Source organism: Chinchilla lanigera, unplaced genomic scaffold (genome assembly GCF_000276665.1).
Source record: "Chinchilla lanigera isolate Chin_1 unplaced genomic scaffold, ChiLan1.0 scaffold00090, whole genome shotgun sequence".
Classification (NCBI taxonomy): domain Eukaryota; kingdom Metazoa; phylum Chordata; class Mammalia; order Rodentia; family Chinchillidae; genus Chinchilla; species Chinchilla lanigera.
This window is the reverse complement of record NW_004955491.1, coordinates 4,954,744-4,970,550: the sequence shown is the minus strand read 5'-3', so window position 1 is coordinate 4,970,550 and position 15,807 is coordinate 4,954,744. Positions and strand designations below refer to the sequence as shown.

Below are 15,807 nucleotides of genomic sequence, written 5' to 3'. Positions count from 1 at the left end.
ATTTTGACACAGGGTCTTGCTAAATTGCTAAGCTGCCCAGGCTCAGCTCAGATTTGTTTTTTTGCTTTTGTTTTTGTTTTTTTCATACTGGGACTCGAACTCAGGACCTTGTGCTTGCCAGGCAGGCACTTGTGCCACTGAGCTATATCCCCGGCCCCTCAGCTCAGATTTGTAATCCTTCTGCCTCAGCCTCCCAGGGGGTCACAGGCATGGACCACCATGCCCGGCACACATCTCATTTAATTCTCTCAACAACCTTATGAAATACACTCACCTGGTCCTCATGTGACACATGAAGCAGTTGAGACTTAGGGATGGTAAGGCCCTAACCTAAGGCCACACAGCTACAGGTGGTGTTCTGGACTTGGTGGATGCCACTCATGTCCTCACGGTTAACCACCATGGCCACAGCATGGGAAAAGCAGAGTCCTGGTCCAGCACAGCCTAAGGGTGAAATGCCTGTGGTTACCGAGCAAGGCACACTCTGATGCTACTCGTCTGCTTGACTCCTGCCTTCCTGAAGGAGCCCTGGAGGGGAATTCCGACCGTAGCCCCCCATGATACCTGCATGGTCTCTCTTAGCAGAAAGGTTCTTTACTTAAACAAGGCACTAAACTCCTCCCTCTTCCCCCAATCCCACTAGAAACATTATCTCCTCTCCCAGCCAGGAGTCGAACACCTGCTTTAACTTCCTCTTTTGGCCTTGGCATAGGAAATGAGTATAACTGCCTGGCCATGCAGGGAGGAAAGGGGTGGTGAGGAAGTTGTGGAGGGACCCCTGGGCCTTCCTGTGCCACCCACAGTTAAGACGTTGGTATCTCTCAGGGACAGGTGTAGGGAGGGCCAGCAACCGGCCAAATGGCTAAGAAACTGCCTCAGACTTTGATACGCTTGCTGGAGAAAGAGGGGGCTGGGCAGGGTAGGGAGCCGTCTTTCTCATTGCTGCGACGAAATACCCGACACCCACAAGTTAAAGGAAGAGAGGGTTATTGTGGCTCACAGTGGAGGCAGTTTCAGTCCATAGGCAGCTGGCGCCAGGGCGGGCAACCTGACAGAGAGGCATGGTGGAGGAGAAGCTGCTCAAGGCATGGTGGACAGGAAAGAGATCCAAGGAGGAGGAGGGAGACAGACTCTCCCAGGCCACGCCCACAGTGCCCACCTCCTCCAACCAGGCCTCACCTCCCAACATCACACCCAGCAATAAACCCATCAGTGGACTAACCCACTATCACACACCCAGACTCCAGTCATCACCCAAAAGGCCCATTAGGAGAGCATGAGGCTTTGGGGTGACATCTAATATCAAACATAACAGGGGCCTGCCTGATAACAAAAGTTGATAGGGCCCCTGGTGCACCTGTCTTCGCCTCCAGCGGAGCCTGGTCTCACTGTTCGGTTAGACAGCTGACTAGGTGGGCATGGCAGTGTCTCCAGAAGCCCTCTGGGAACATCAACTGTGCTTTAGAAGTAGCTCTCCATCTGGAGCAGGGAGACTGCACCCGCCTTTTGTAGGTGTACCGCCCCAGGCCTCCCTATAGGACTCGTACATCCACCAAGTATTTAATCAGCGCCCACCACCTGCCACTCTTCCAAGTGCTGAGCCTCATCGTGACCTCACAGAAATGGTCCGTGCTGTTTTCCATGAGAAAATATATTGAGAGGCTTTTACCTCTAGTTTAACATTGGAAATCGCTCTCAGCTTAGTACTTAATGCAAAATAAAACCAAATGCTTGTTAGGTTTTGAGTGGATAGCCATCAAAAGGCTGGAGGAGACTGGAGACCAGGGGAGGATACACCGGTGCCAGGTGTTTGTGGACAGTTTAAGAGGGGACAGCAGCGCACCCCAACTGATTTGTATAAAGGCCAAATCTGCAAGTGCCTCACACAGGCGACAATCTCATGGAACATGGTGTACAACCCTGCAAGCTACATGACACTAACAGAAACAGCAGGAGACCCCAGAATATGTTACCCAAAAACAGGAGGGATTGTTGAGCTAAAGATGATTAAGAAGTAGGTGTAGGCGAGGCATGGTAGTGCGTGCCTGTAATCCCAGCACTTTGGGAGGCTGAAGCAGGAAGGTCACAAGTTGGAGGCCAGTCTGGGCAATGTAGCAAGAACCTACCTCAAAAGATGGAGAAGGGTTGGGAATGAAGCTCAGTACAAAGGCCCTGAGTTCAATTCCCAGTACTGCGAGAAGGAAAAGGAGAGGAGGAGGAGGACAACAAAGACAAGGAAGACGAGGAGGAAGAGGAGGAGAATCCTTTGCTCTCACTGGCCTCAAAGCAGCTCAATATCTACAAAGACAAACGCACTGCAGAGAAGAAAGATGAGACAGTGCGGACAGCTCCACTGGTCCCTCACCAGCCTGGAGATGGTACCAGGAAACTGCACGGACAGGCTGTACTGGCCTGCCTTCCTCTGCCAATCACTTACCTTCCCATGAGTCGCCGCCCCTCTGAGGACTCAAAGTCATTTTCCTTTGTCTTGCCACTTGCCTACAAATTCATCATTCTTCGTCCAAGATGCCAGTAAGCTGGAACTCAGAGCCACCTCCTCGTTCTCCGGGCGCCTCCCAAGTCTATGTGAGACGTACATGATAACAGACTGCTTTCTGTGCTCTGTCGGCCTCACGTTCCGGTGGTCTGTTCCAACTAAAACCTGTGGGGTTGAGAACTCCCTCTGGCATTCTTGGCAGATCAAAGAAGACCTTTTCTATAGCTGGGGTGTAGATCAGCGGTGCAGGGCTTGCCCGGCAGGTGCAAGGCCTTGGGTTCGAGCCCCACTTCAAAGAGGAAAAAAAAATCTACAGAGAGTTGCAACTGTGATTGAATGCGATCTGGCCCCTCCCAAACTCATGTTGAGATCTGTTTGGCACGGTGATTAGCACATTAAGAGGGACCAAGGCCTGTCCTTCAGGAGTGGCTGTGCTCTCACAGAGTGGCTTGTTTCAAAGCAAGTGTGCCCTCAGATGCCCACCACATTATGGAAGACACAAGGCCCTCATCAGACTTAGCTGCCAAGTCTTGGGCTTCCTGACTCCAGAACCTTTAGCCAGAGAAAACCTCTGTCCTTTATAAACTCCAAGGCATAGTTATCTGTTTATAACAACCAAAAAGACTAAGATAGCTCCTTTCCAAGGCTTATGTATGGGGTACAGAGGCTTGCTAAACTGTATGGGAATTTTTCAGGAAAAGATCAAAGCATTCCTAATGCTGCAGTCCTAAACATATCCTCCAGTGCATGAAAATGTGCATAATGTATGGCAAGGCCGGAGGCTGTAACAGAAGCTCCTGGCAGGAGGAGATCAAATGTCAACCCCTAAGACCCTGCGGCTCAAGGCACAAGGTGATTTTCCATCACATACCTAGTGCCCAAGGTCTAATTTTCAAAAAGAAAAAGAGTACAGTCGGTAAGAAGGACACCAGGTAGATAGCTCAGGTTTCCTGCAGAGGAAACAGGTACACGTGGGTGCCTCGCGTCTGAGAAGCTCTGCTGCCCACTCTGGTCACCACCCACTGCCACCTGGCCAGCTGCTGCCTCTGTCACTAGGTCTTTCATAGCTGCGGCCCAATCTCCCTGCCTCTGCCCTGCCCCATAGACACCGATCTTAACCAGCTTGACCCTTCTACATGTGAAGCAAATCCGATGCCTCTTAGGGGACTCTGACATTCTCAATGGCATCTAAACTGTCACCGCTTGTAAGGCTCCAGCTGGCCTGACTGCATCTGCCTCTCTGACTCTCTGTCATCTCTCATTCCTGCTGGACACTGCACCAGGTAGGGTCAGCCGCTGACACCATCATCTGCCCAGTGGTCTCTTCTGGATCACTATGGGCTTCAGCCCTTCCTGGAGTCACATTTTGACTTGAGTGAGCCTCACAGAGCTGCTATGACCAACCACCCCCAGCTTGGTGGCTTAACCCAGCCTACATTTACCTGGAGCTCAGGTGTGTGGAGTCGAGTTCACCGGGCCAGGTCAAGGTGTCTGTTGGGCTTTGCTTCCCCAGAGACGCGGGAAGGGTCTGCTTCCTCCCCTTGTTGCTTCTACAGCTTCAGTGTTGAGCTCCTTGGCAAACAACCCTACTGCATACCATGCCAGCGAGGTAGTGCCCTGTTTCACCTGTCGCTGTGAATCTGCTGCCACTGAATCTCCCTTTGTCCTCTCTTGTGATGGCAGGCAGGACCCACCTACATCATCCAAGGCAGCTGTAAGAGCAAATATGTCATGGTTATATCTGAATGTTCCCCCCCACCAAATCCTCATGCACTCATAATGGGGCTTTTGGGGGGAGACTGGAGCATGGTGTATGATACTGAATTAATGCACTGATGTGCTTATAGCTAATGGGTGTGATGTTGGGAGGTGAGGCCTGGTTGGAGGAGGTGGGTCACTGTGGGCGTGGCCTGGGAGAGTCTATCTCCCTCCTCCCCCTTGGATCTCTTTCCTGTCCACCATACCTTGAGCAGCTTCTCCTCCACCATGCCTCTCTGTCAGGTTGCCCGCCCTGGCGCCAGCTGCCTATGGACTGAAACTGCTACCACTGTGAGCCACAGTAACCCTCTTTTCCTTTAACTTGTGGGTGTTGGGTATTTCATCCTAGCAATGAGAAAGTGACTAAGACAAAATATAAACAAAAATTTAAAAAGGTAAGTTGTAATTCTCCTCGTTGCAAAAAAGGAGGGACTCCCCTATTGATAATCTCTTTGGTTAGAGCCTTTACTTATAATCCTAAACTTTTCTCTGTCCATTCAAGAGGTATGTAGATGTTTTTAAGGCTAAATAAGACTTGCCAGGGTTACAGTCCAGGATATCTTACTCAAAGCCTGGGTTCCAACTCCTTGAGATGTAATCATCTAGAAAGGCACATCATTTCCCCTCTGGATAAATGGCAAACAAGTGTGGCTCCCTAGTGAATTTAGGGTGAGCCGTGAGCAACACATGGCGTGGTCTAGTCCTCTGGCTTAAGGACCAGGCATCCATCTTGACATGCATAGTGGTTTGTGTCTTAGTCTGTTTTGTGCTGCTATCACAGAATTCTTGAGCCTGGGTATTTTATGAAGAACAGAGGTTCATTATTTGTAATTCTAGAGGCTGGGGAGTCCAAGGTCCCAGTTTGATGAAGACCTTCTTGCTGCCATATGTCATGGTGGGAGAAAGCACAATTGTGTGCAGAGAGAGAGAGAGAGAGAGAGAGAGAGAGAGAGAGAGAGAAAGAAACAAAGACACAGACTGAGGAAGGGAAGGCGCCGGGGCCCAGCCCATCCTTTTATCAGGAACCCACCCCATAACTAAGCCATTCCTCCCATCATGGGAGTAATCATTTATGAAAGCCCTTGAGCCTGGTCACCTCTCCAAGGCCCTGCTTTTCCTGAGTTGGGGCTGGAGTTTCCCACACTTCACTGAGGAGACACACAGTGGCTCCCAGCAGGTCGCATCTGCATGGCTCTGTCAAAGGGAGACATTTCTCTTTGTCTTTGCAATCTCTCAGCAGATTTCCTGTGATGCAGATTTCATTCGAACTGAATGCTCATTCAAAAATGAAACTGTCTCCTTTCTCTTCTGCCTTTGCAGAGAGGTTTTCTAGGTTAACAGGAGATTTTGTTTTTAATTACATTTCCCCCACATAATCTCCTCAAGTCAAAATTCTCAGCTTACTTTCATCTGCACGCCATATAAGGTAACACTGCCAGGTAGAGGGGATTAAGAAGCGGTGACCACCAGGCATGGTGGCACAGGCTTGTAATCCCAGCACTCAGGAGGCTGATTCAGGAGGATCCATGTGAGTTCAAGGCTAGCCTGGGCCACATAAGTGAGTTCAGGGTAGCCTGCACTACATAGCAAGACCCTGTCTCAAAACAAACAAACAAACAAACAAACCTGGTTACCTTTGGGATCAGGTACTCAGCCTACCACATCATCAATATGCTGTCACCTTCCAGCCTGCTACCTAGCTTTGTCATTTTTCATAGCATTATTTTTTTTTTTCTGTTTTGTACTGGGGATTGAACCCAGACCCTCTGCACTGAGCTACATCCTCAGCCCTTTTATTTCTTCTTTTGAGTCAGGTTCTCACTAAGTTGCAAAGTTTACCATGTTGTGCTCAAATTTATGATCCTCCTGCCTCAGCCCCCCACAATGCTACATAGCATTTATTAATATAGTCATTCATCTACATGGCTTTTTCCTCGTTCCCTAGCACAATCTAAGCCGTATGAAGGCTGATATACAAGCACCACCCCATGGTTCAGCTCATTTGATTAGGCCACCCTGAACTGTCTCAGCACTGTGTGTGCCAGTTTTCAGCAGTGGACCTCAAATTGTCATCCCAGCCACTGGTGGATAAGCAGGAGATGGGCATCTGGTAAAGCTCGGGGTGAAAGCTCTATCACCCTGCAGAGATTTAAGTCAGTATGTGAGTAAGGCCAAGAAGAGGAACCTGGGAGAAATGTTTTTATTATTTTTTTCCAGTACTGGGGATTGAACCCAGGACCTTCACACGGGGCTACATCCCCAGCCCATTTTAGTTTTTATTTGGAGACAGGGTCTGGCTAAATTGCCCAGACTGGACAAATTCAGGATCCTCTTGCCTCAGCCTCCCAAGTGCTGGGATTACAGCTGTATGCCACTATGCCTGGCTCTGGGAGGAATCTTGAGCCTATAAATCTCTTTAAAGTGCACTGATTTTATGTAGGTAGCAGGACCTTAAAAATACTTTTTTATCTGGAACATTGCTCCAGTTAGAATTGGAGTGCAACACCCTTTGGGGAAACTTTACGGCTGAGGGGGCACTCACATGGCCAGAGGCACACTTTCTCTGCTTCCTGCTGACCCCGGTCACAGCCGTACCTTGTGATGACCTGGTTTTAGGCCCAAGCATTGCCAGGAAATAGCCACATTCGGTCACCATGGTGCCTCAGTCCAGAGAGTAGAAGCCTCTCTTTCCCGCTCCAGGTCGCCCCGTCTGTTCCAGCACCTTCTCTGTGCACGGCCAGCGGGGTCCAGTTACACCGTTTTCAATGCCATTCCAAAGCTGGGTGCAGAAGCCATTGTGTACCCGTTCTTGGTTCGGTATCTACTAAAAAGTTGGCCTGGAAATGAGAAGAGATTCTAGACAGAAAGAAATGGAAATGGAAAGAAATTGTAGCGGAAGCAGCTGCAATAAGCGATGACAGGCTACTGCAAATGTGTAGGAAAAAACAATCCCACACCCTTGTTCATAAACCTGCAGAACTCGGTCCACTGGGAGGAGGCAGCGGGGCTCAGCGTCTCCCTCTAGCGGCAGGTGCGTGGCGAGACCCGAGGGGGCGCGTTTGACCTTCAGCCAGCGCCGCGTTCTCACCCCTGTGCCCTGGAAAGGGGTTTCACTAGGAGACCGGTATTTATTAATGCTTCATAACTGTGCGCGTTCCCTTGGTCAGGCTGTTGGGTTTTCCTGAAGGGTAACTACGAGATCTGAAATGTCAGTGTGCGTGATCCTCGGATCGCCTGAATCCGCCAGAGCCTCGCTTTCCTTTCCTGGGGCATTCAGATGCTAACAAGCGCTGGTGCAGCTCCGGTGAGCGGGGCTTCCTGGCACGTGGGAGGCCACGCTCTGCACGGGATTTAAAGCACCATTTGTTGACTGTGTGTGCAGGAAGAGGATGGGATCCAGATCATTATTCTCAAGGTGATTTCTGATGTCTTTTCAGTTCAGTGTCAGCCATCCGAGCCTGGTTCTTCTGTTCACAAAGCACCTTCGATTCTTTTTTTTCATGTTGTGTCTTGGTTTTTGTTTGTTTATTTGTTTTTTGAGAGCGGGTCTCAAAAATGCAGCCGTCCAATGGCCACATTCATCTCCCCACTGCGCCCATTGTCTCTGGCCAGAGGTCTTCCCTTCCCAGGTAACTCTCCGCAGCGACCTGAGCGAGCTTTCAGAATACTGTGTGTTTGTGCGGTGGTTTAAGAATCTTTGAAATCATTTCCATATTTAAGTAGGCAAAATATCTGCAAGTGAGGGAAATGTGGGACTACAAATGTACCCTATGCGTTCTTCTTTTTCCCCTTTCCTCAGCTAAACTGTTCCTCTCCTTACAGGCAACCACTCCTGGAGCTTTCTGGCTCTTCCTTCTAGAAATTTTGCATGCATCTGAAAACATACCCCGGTAGAGTACACACCATTGTTTTTTTTTGTTGTTTGTTTGTTTGTCTTTTTGGGACAGGGTCTCACTATGCAGTTCAGGCTGCAAACTCACTTTGTAGCGCAGGCTGGCCTCAAACTCACAGTGATGCCTCCCACCTCAGCCTCCTGAGTGCTGGGATTACAGGCGTGTGCTACCATGCCTGACCTTATTTATCTTTAAGTTTTCACTGGTTTTTGTAACACACTATACTATCCACTATCCAATATGATAGCCACCAGCTACAGGTAATCTAGGAACACTTATATACAGCAACTATGTCTGAGGCATCAGAATTTTAAAACAAGAGACCTAGCCAGGTATGGTGCTACATGCCTATAATATGCTGGGAGGCTGAGGCAGGAGGATCTCAAGCTCAAGCCCACCATGGGCAATTTAGTGATTTAGCAAAATCCTGTCTCAAAGTATAAAAACAAAACAAAACAGGAAAGACCTGGGGATGTAGCTTCATGCAAAGGTCCTGGTTTCAATCCCCAGTACCACACACACACACACACACACACACACACACACACACATGCTAGACTGATGTTTCCTATGTTGCTTCATTCCTCATTCCACCATGTAGGGGTGCTGGCCAGGGATGTGTGTGGATATGCAGAGATAAAGGACTTTTAGAGATACACATAAAACTTTCCAGAATGCATGATAGCCTATAGGGCCACAAGTCCAAGTAGAAACAAACACACCTTCTTAAGGACTGAATGCTCTGGCCTTCGTCCTCCCCATATTCTGATTTATTACTTATATTGGCCCAAAGGTCAGTCAGGTAACAGAACACCCTGACCTTACTCTGTCCTTCCCCTGTCCCCTACACAAATTCCTGCCCCAACATCCTTCCTTGTCTTTTATCCTTGCTTCCTGGTTCTAGCAATAAAAAGCCACAGAAGCTTTAGATCAGGGCCGTCTGTATGAGACTCTGTCACGCTGAGGGGTCTTGGTAAGGGCAGTCCCTCTGGGTCTTCGTGGAGTTTGAGCTGAACATTGACTCCAAGTAATCATTCATCCTTTGTGCCACGCCACAGTCACGGAGTGTGACACCGCTGTGTGGTATGTATATCCTCAAGTTTTCTGAAACGAAGCCTATGCAGCTGTCATGAGTGCAGCCACTAAAATCATTCAGTACTTATGTGAAAATGCTGTGAGCCATTGATAGTTTATGGAACTGTTAAAAGAAGCAGGAGACAATCAAAGCTCGTTGTTCAGCGTGGAAGAGTTTTCCTAAGATTTACTGTACTCTTGCTTAACTAATTCCAAGATTTTCTGGAAAAAAAGAAATGCTCACTAAGTAGTTAATAAGATTTTAAAAGTCACTGTACGTTTTCTCACTAATACCACACTACATATAACTGAGCTAAATTTGAAGCTTGAAGGAGAAGAAAGCTCTTTTGTGACCTAGTCAAACAAATACAAAAATTTTGAATTAAATCTCTTCCTAACAGTAATCAATAACTATAATTTTACACACTTCTCTCACATGAATCGATCTCCAGAGGTTTAATTACACTGGTCAGCACTATGTAAATTAGCTGTAAAAGTTACAAGAAAGTCTACTGCCATGCCACTAGGCCTAAACAGGCCTGATCTTATCTGATCTGGGAAGCTAAGCAGGGTTGGGCCTGGTTAGTACTTAATACTCGGATGGGAAAAATTACAAGAAAAATATGAACACTTTGATGATATTGATAAATTTGGCATTGCTTTAGGATTTATGTGATGTCATTTTGAATTTGTTAATTATATTGAGTTTATATAAGAGTCAGTGTATTTACTTGGATAGCTGTAGTTTAAAAATCGATATGCTTCTATTTCAAAGTCAAACTGCTTCTAAAAAAAGATTAAACTAATATGTAGTACTCAGGAAACTTTTTTTGTGGGGGACTGGGAATTAAACTCAGGACCTTGTGCTGACCAGGCAGGTGCTGTGCCACTGAGCTATATTCCCAGCCTGCTAAAGATATGTATGTATGTATATATATATAATATATATATATATATATACAGAGAGAGAGAGACAGAGAGACATATCTATATATCTATATGTATATATATATATATTTTTGATACTGGGAATCAAAAGGAAATTCTTGTTGCACATATAAAAAAGATAAACTAGTTTGTCATGTGGCTGGAAATATTAAAGAAAATTGTTCAGTTATTGGAAAACTAAGTTCAGAATACTTTATTTATTTATTTATTTATTTATTTATTTATTTATTTATTTATTTATTTTCCAGTGCCAGGAACCAAACTCAGGACTTTGCACTTGCCAGGCAGGCGCCTGTGCCACTGAGCTATATCCCTGACCCTTTTTTTTTTCCCCAGAATACTTTAAGTGAGGCTAGAGAGCTTTTCTCACAGGACGCTCAAGGATATCGTTAGCTATCATGATAGGGAAATCCTGTTCCCACTCCCGGATGGGAGGTACCATCTGGAGCTGAGTTCCTGACTGTGCCCTAAGTCCCCCCTTCGCACATCCAGACCTGTGACTTCTCTGCAGTAGGACCCCCACTTTCTGAGGTGCCCATCTCACATTTCTTTTGCCTTACATGACAATGACAGAAATCTGCTCTGGTGGCCAGGCTGGCCTCAAACTCCTGAACTCAAGCAATCCTCCTGCCCCAGCTTCTGGAGTAGTTGGGGACTACAAGTGTGCACTACCACATCTGGTTCTCCAAGGTGAAGTTACATGGCAATTTAATTTACATGGCCTCCCTCCCCACTGCCACCACCCTGCTGACAGCCTCCCTTCCTCACCCTGAGCTAGGATAGAACTAAAGACTATGTCGAAAGGAGACCAGGAAATCAAGATTTTAAAATTATACTTAAAAAAAACACATGACAGCTTCAAGTCACAAAAGTTACTCAAGCCTTTTTTTTTCCCTTCCAGGAAACTCACTAAAAAAAAAAAATTCTAAAGGTCCTTTATGGGAAGTGTAAATCCGGGCTCCTCCATCCTCCGGAAGCAGCGATACTGGTGGGCAGCAGATCTCAATCCCAAACACACATGTCCTCACAGACAGTAAAAGTACACATCCCAGATCACCCATCTTGAAGACGCCCCCTAAATGTGCCCTGTGTGCCTCATGGGAGTGCCCGTGTGCTGCTCAAGCGCACCCTAGAATCCCAGGAAACCTTTCTCATGTCTCTTTCACTGATGCATCCTGACAATTCTTATTTCAGCCTTGGGACCTCTCAGACCCAGCCCCGTGACAAGCCCAGGCCATACGTGACGTCGGTCTGAGCCCCTGCGTGTGCTGCCGCTGAGCACCCCTGCTGCCGTGGGTCCTTGCTCCAGTGATAATGGAAATGAAAACCGAGGCGTTCAGCACAAACCGACAGGAAAATAACTGAACAGTGAGACCATGCCAGACCCCTAACAAAGGCAAGTGAGAAATGATAGGAAAATGGCTTCTGTTTGAGAAACTGAGAGGGACGTAGCTCTGAAGAGGTGGGTCTGACTGGTGCCAACAAAGAACGGAGGGCCAGTTTTACGGGGTGGTGTGGTGGGTTGGGTGCTGGTTGATCATGATCTCAGTCCTGGTTTCCTCGCCTCAGAGGAAGCTCACGCTAGAGGTCATTTTGGTTCCTCGAGGTGATCGTGTCTGCTTGACAGGTGACCTCACCACAGGGCGGACTGTGAGGCTCTGCTTTCCCTGGAACCCGAGGTGACGGCAGGCTTAGCACAGTGGCTGGAGACCTGTAGGCACTGCTCTAGAGCAGTGACCGCGAAGCTTTTAGAGCTTTCTGATAACGAACGGCCTGGTGTGGCACGAATGCCATAGGTTCGCCACCACTGCTCTGGAGGGATCTCAAAATGGGGATTTTAAAAGCTGGTGATTGGATGATCCTGCAAATTGTGGAAATTTACCTTGGTGTTCTCAGTGTTGAAGTAGAATGAAAGAGGTGAGGTGAATTCAGGGCTCATCAACCTTACAATGAATACCTCCTGAATGATTAGCATGCCCGCAGGCAGAGCAGGGCTGGGGGCTGACCCGGAGTCTTAGGATAATGAAGGAGACATGGAATGAGGGCAGAGATGCCCAGTTTCACCCTGCTCTGAGTCACCCGTGGGCATTTGCAGGTGCAGCCTCTGGGTCACTGACCACCTCAGAAGAGAACACAGATCGTCTTTTAATGCCTGCTAGGTTAAGGGCCCAGGACTTTGTCGCCTGTAAGGACGAGACATAAGGAAGAGCCAGGAGAGCAGCGTGCAGGGTCCACACTGGATCCTGGACACCTCAGTCGGCCCTGTGGAGAAACCTTACTTCTCTGTGAGGCACTAGGGGGTGGGAAGCAGGGGTGACGCCTCAAGGCCTCCTGTGGCTCAAGGCTTTCTGTATTTCTGGGAAGCAGTCCTTGAAATAGAGGCTTCAGGGCGCTGGAGATTCCCTTCACCCAGCGGGGGCCTAGGCATTACCTGGGTAGTGGGGCAGTCACAGGAAGCCACTCGGGGATTGGGACGCTCACGGTGGTGGCCGTGGCTGGGAGAAACCTGGCCGGGGGTGGGGAGGGACCGAGGACTGCCGACCTCCAGGCCTCTTGCTCCTGGTAAGCAGACTGCATGGCCAGGCTCAGGGTCAAGGCTGGGAGAGGGGGAGGAGCGGCCAGGCTGGAGGGGGCCCAGGAGGCGGGGCTGGGGCTGGTGGGGGCGGTGCCATGGTGGGGGAGGGACAGGACGAGCCTGACAGCAGGCCAAGGTCTCAGCGGGGAAGGCTGGGAGAGACCCCAAGTCACGGGGAAGGAGGTAAGGCGTGAGCAGGGGAAGGGTGGGTGGCGGAAGGACCCAAGGCCACACATATAAAGCCCTTGCCTCAAGGTGACAGCCCTGGGGTCCTTTTCACCGAAGGCCTCACTTTCTGCATCAGTTCTTTTCTGGTGAGTTCCAAGACCCCTTGTCCGGGCAGGGCTTTCCGGGGAAGTGGGAGGGAGGTGGTGGTGAGGGACCCAAAAAGGAGGCAGAGGAGGGAGGCCCTTCCTGAGGCCAGCAAGCCAGGGCCTGGCAAGGGGACCCCATTTCAAGGGCACGACAGGGCTGATGGCAGTCCCGGCCCCAGTTCGGGGAGGGTCCACCCGCCCAGTGCCCCGTTCCTGCCTGTTTACTCCTCCGGGACATTTGGCCTCCAGCTGTCTCCCCTCCCCCCCCCCACTGCTGGCGTGGGCCTGGGATGGGGTGCGGGCTCTGCAGCGGGGAGATTCCAGACTGAAGGCTGGGGGGCGGGCAGCAGTCCCGGAGAGAATGGCTAGAACAGGGGCTGCTGGCGGGGAATTCTGCTGAAGCTCCGCTGGCCAGAGGGGAGGAAGACACAGGGGTGATTCCGGGAAAGGCTATTTCCTCCCCCCTCTGCAGGAGTCAGTGGCTCCCAGCTGGTGGGAAGAACCGAGGACCACAGGTTGTCTGCAGGGCCGAAGGATGAGGCGGCTGTTGATCCTGCTGGCCCTGTGGCTGGGCACGGAGGGTGTAGGTGGGGTTGAGCTCACCACAGTGCAGCGCAGGGGCCTGCAGGTGGCCCTGGAGGAGTTCCACAAACACCCGCCTGTGCAGTGGGCCTTCCGGGAGACCAGCGTGGACAGCGCCGCTGACACGGTTAGTTAGGGTTGGGAGGCCACGAGCTACACCCGGGAGGCCAGCGCAATCGCAAGGAGCTGGCAGGAGAGAGGCCACCAGCTGGGCCTCCTCCTCAGCTATGCTGGCTCAGTGCACGGTGGGGGCAGGGCTTGGTCACCCAGCTCAGAGCAAAGGCCTCCTGTCATCTGCAGCCCTTCCCAGCGGGCACCTTCGTACGCCTGGAGTTCAGGCTCCAGCAGACGGGCTGCCGGAAGAAGGACTGGAAGAAACCTGAGTGTAAAGTCAAGCCCAATGGGGTGAGCATGTGCCACAGGGCCCAGGCTGCTGCTGGACAGAACCGGGAGGTCCAGGCAGAAGCCCTGGGGACGGGCCCCACTGTGAGGAGCCTCCCTGGAGGTGGAAGGGGCTCCTGTGAGCCACCGGGAAGCAGGCCTGGCCTAGGCAGGGAAGGAGGGCTGGGGTGGGCAAGGGAAGGAACGACTCGCCTTCTTCCGAGCGAGCGAGGCTTCTGCTGGGCCTCGGGTTCCTGGTGGGAAGAGCCTGGGTATGGGTTTGTGCAGCGCCTGCTCCAGGCCGTGGCCGACTCACAGCAGGGCGTCACAATGACCAGGGCACAGGTGCTGCTACGGGCCGGTCCCTGGGCTGGGGTGCAGCCATCGGGGCTCCAGTCCCCCCTCTGGGAGCACCAACCCTGGGCTTGTGGGCTTCCTCCCTCTGCTAGGGGCAAGGACTGGATTTATCAGTGCTTTTCAAATCCTGTGTTTCTGAACCCCTGTATTCAGTCAGATTTTACAAGACAATGTCAACAAGCAGAACAGAGCACAGCGGAGAGGTTCTGGAGGAGTCAGGTGGAGGCGCATCTGGGGGGGACTGTTGCGTTACACACCTGCGCCCATGCACGCGCTTGTGCACACACCCACAGGCTTGTATACACATAGCACACACGAGTGCACATGTATACGCACACATCGGGAACGATCCCTGCCCCCACGAACACTAAAGTGCCACAGTGTTAAACTTCAGGATTTTTTTTTAAAGTTTTTTTGAGACAGGGTCTCACCATGTAGTTCAGGCTGGCCTTGAACTCACTTTGCTGCCTCAGACTTGTGGCAAGCCTCCTGCCTCAGCCTTCCAAGTGCTGGAATTAACAGGCACGCGCCACCACACCCAGCACTTCAGCTTTCTTTGACTTCTAAACTCTCCCAGTCCTGGGGTGGGCTATGTCAGACTGAGCTGGCCTGCATGATCGCTTGTCCCCCAGGCCACAGCCTGCCAGGGGAGCGGGTCCCCCCTATGGGCAGCCCCCAGCTCCACCCTCATAGTGCTGATGCCTTCCCTACCACCCTCCCTCTCCCCAGAGGAAGCGGAAATGCCTGGCCTGTATTAAACTGGACCCTGAGCATCAAGTTCTGGGCCGGATGGTCCACTGCCCCATAGAGACACAAGGCCAGGTAAGCAGGGCAGCGGCCAGAGAGGCGGCTGGAAACCAGGGGACAGCGGAGGAAGCGTGGATGAGAGGGAGGAGCAAGAAGGGACCCCAGGCATGGTGGGCTTTCCCTAAAGATGTTGGCACTTTCTGGGCACTGCTGCCCTCCTGGAACTGCCTGACCAATTGTTGGCGCCAGCAGCTCCAGGAGCCCCAGTGCAGCAAGGTGCAACGGGCCGGCGAGGACCCCCATAGCTTCTACTTCCCTGGACAGTTCGCCTTCTCCAAGGCGCTGCCCCCCAGCTGAGCCCTGGACTGGTAGGTGGCTGAGGGCAGGGACAGCCCTTGGGATGGAGACTGGGTTGCTGCCGGGCTGCGGGAGGCAGGGACGAAGAGATGGACTAGAGCCTGGCAGAGGGCTGAGGCTGCGGGGAGAGGGCACCCAAATCTCAGGTTTGTTCCTTCTCTCTAGAATCCCAGCTGGCTTCCCACACAGTGTGGCAGGTGGCCCCACCCTCCCAGGCAGAAGATCCGCCGTACCCAGGGCCAATAAAACTGTTCTCCAAGCCTGTTTCCTGTACCCATCATGTTGCCCTGGGCACTTGGTTCAACCCGTGGGAAGCCAAAGGGA

General features: G+C 51.0%; 1 protein-coding gene across 4 annotated transcripts; it reads left to right on the top strand.

The window, feature by feature from the left end:
- The first annotated feature begins 12,826 nt into the window (after positions 1 to 12,826).
- On the top strand, positions 12,827 to 15,742 carry Rarres2 (retinoic acid receptor responder (tazarotene induced) 2). 4 transcript variants are annotated; one of them, XM_005404777.2, is made up of 8 exons: positions 12,827 to 12,928; positions 13,001 to 13,059; positions 13,532 to 13,768; positions 13,942 to 14,046; positions 14,533 to 14,598; positions 15,109 to 15,201; positions 15,376 to 15,494; positions 15,649 to 15,742. In XM_005404777.2, exons 1-7 carry the CDS (start codon positions 12,841 to 12,843, stop codon positions 15,481 to 15,483), a joined length of 756 nt encoding a protein of 251 aa, XP_005404834.1. In that variant the 5' UTR covers positions 12,827 to 12,840; the 3' UTR covers positions 15,484 to 15,494; positions 15,649 to 15,742. The 4 variants fall into 4 exon arrangements, with proteins under 4 accessions (XP_005404834.1, XP_005404832.2, XP_005404833.2 ...); XM_005404775.2 differs by lacking the exon at positions 13,001 to 13,059 and having other exon boundaries at positions 12,830 to 12,928; XM_005404776.2 differs by lacking the exon at positions 13,001 to 13,059 and having other exon boundaries at positions 12,831 to 12,928; positions 15,379 to 15,494.
- Positions 15,743 to 15,807: the final 65 nt, after the last annotated feature.